Raw genomic sequence first — 750 nt, 5'->3', positions numbered from 1 at the left:
AAGCGAGGCCTCTTCGAGTACACGGTCAGATGGGGACTCGTGGTGCCTGAAGCTGTCGGATTTGGATACAGCTGACTGCCTGTCGCCCGCCAGAAGTTCGGGTTGGGTTAGGTCGTCTCCCGATTATGTAAGGGCTAGAGGCCTTGACGTTGATTCGGCTATCGATTCAAAGGCCGAGGCTTATTCCGAGTGCTGTGAGATAGATCAGGGTTTAGGTATAGAGTTGTCTGAACGCCAGGTGGAGTTCGAGCTTCCAGTGCCGACGAGACGGGCTTATTCGTGTGGAATACCGAAGCCTCAGGTATAGGCATTTAGATGAGTTTTTATGTAGAGAAGGTTATTGGGGGTATCTAGGAACACGAACTCGATTCTTATTATTTCTGATTAACATTTATATTATTACATAATATCATCCTTCATTAAAAGTCACAATAGAAACTTATTGATATTTCATTTGCAGACTATGGGTATCAAGGATGAATTTCACCAGAAGGCAATTCTGGTGTGCATCGACCAGCTTCAGAATGAATGTTCTGACGGTCTGTGCATCGGGGACAGCGGCACTCCGTCAGCTGTCGGAGGAGGCGACTGCAACACCCCGGCCTCCCACCACAACCTGCGGAACCACTCCTTCCATGACCTCCATCGGTGCGACAAGTGCGGACGCTTTCTGAGAGGCTTCATCCATCAGGGACAGTTTTGCCAGGGTAAGATTTCTTTGACCGTTGGATGTTACTCTTTTTTTATTTC

The 750-nt window shown here is 48.1% G+C and overlaps 1 protein-coding gene across 1 annotated transcript in view; it reads left to right on the top strand.

Annotated features, from left to right (window-relative positions):
- LOC119586926 (phosphatidylinositol 3-kinase regulatory subunit alpha-like) overlaps window positions 1–750 on the top strand; it is a gene marked incomplete in the record, with an annotated part of 97,204 nt that overhangs the window by 91,403 nt on the left and 5,051 nt on the right. Inside the window, 1 exon segment of the mRNA XM_037935655.1 lies at window positions 461–707. Coding sequence (XP_037791583.1) covers window positions 461–707 — 247 coding nt within the window.

This window comes from Penaeus monodon, chromosome 22 (assembly GCF_015228065.2).
Source record: "Penaeus monodon isolate SGIC_2016 chromosome 22, NSTDA_Pmon_1, whole genome shotgun sequence".
Classification (NCBI taxonomy): domain Eukaryota; kingdom Metazoa; phylum Arthropoda; class Malacostraca; order Decapoda; family Penaeidae; genus Penaeus; species Penaeus monodon.
The sequence above is the reverse complement of the archived record's forward strand: the minus strand, read 5'-3'. Positions and strand labels throughout refer to the sequence as shown.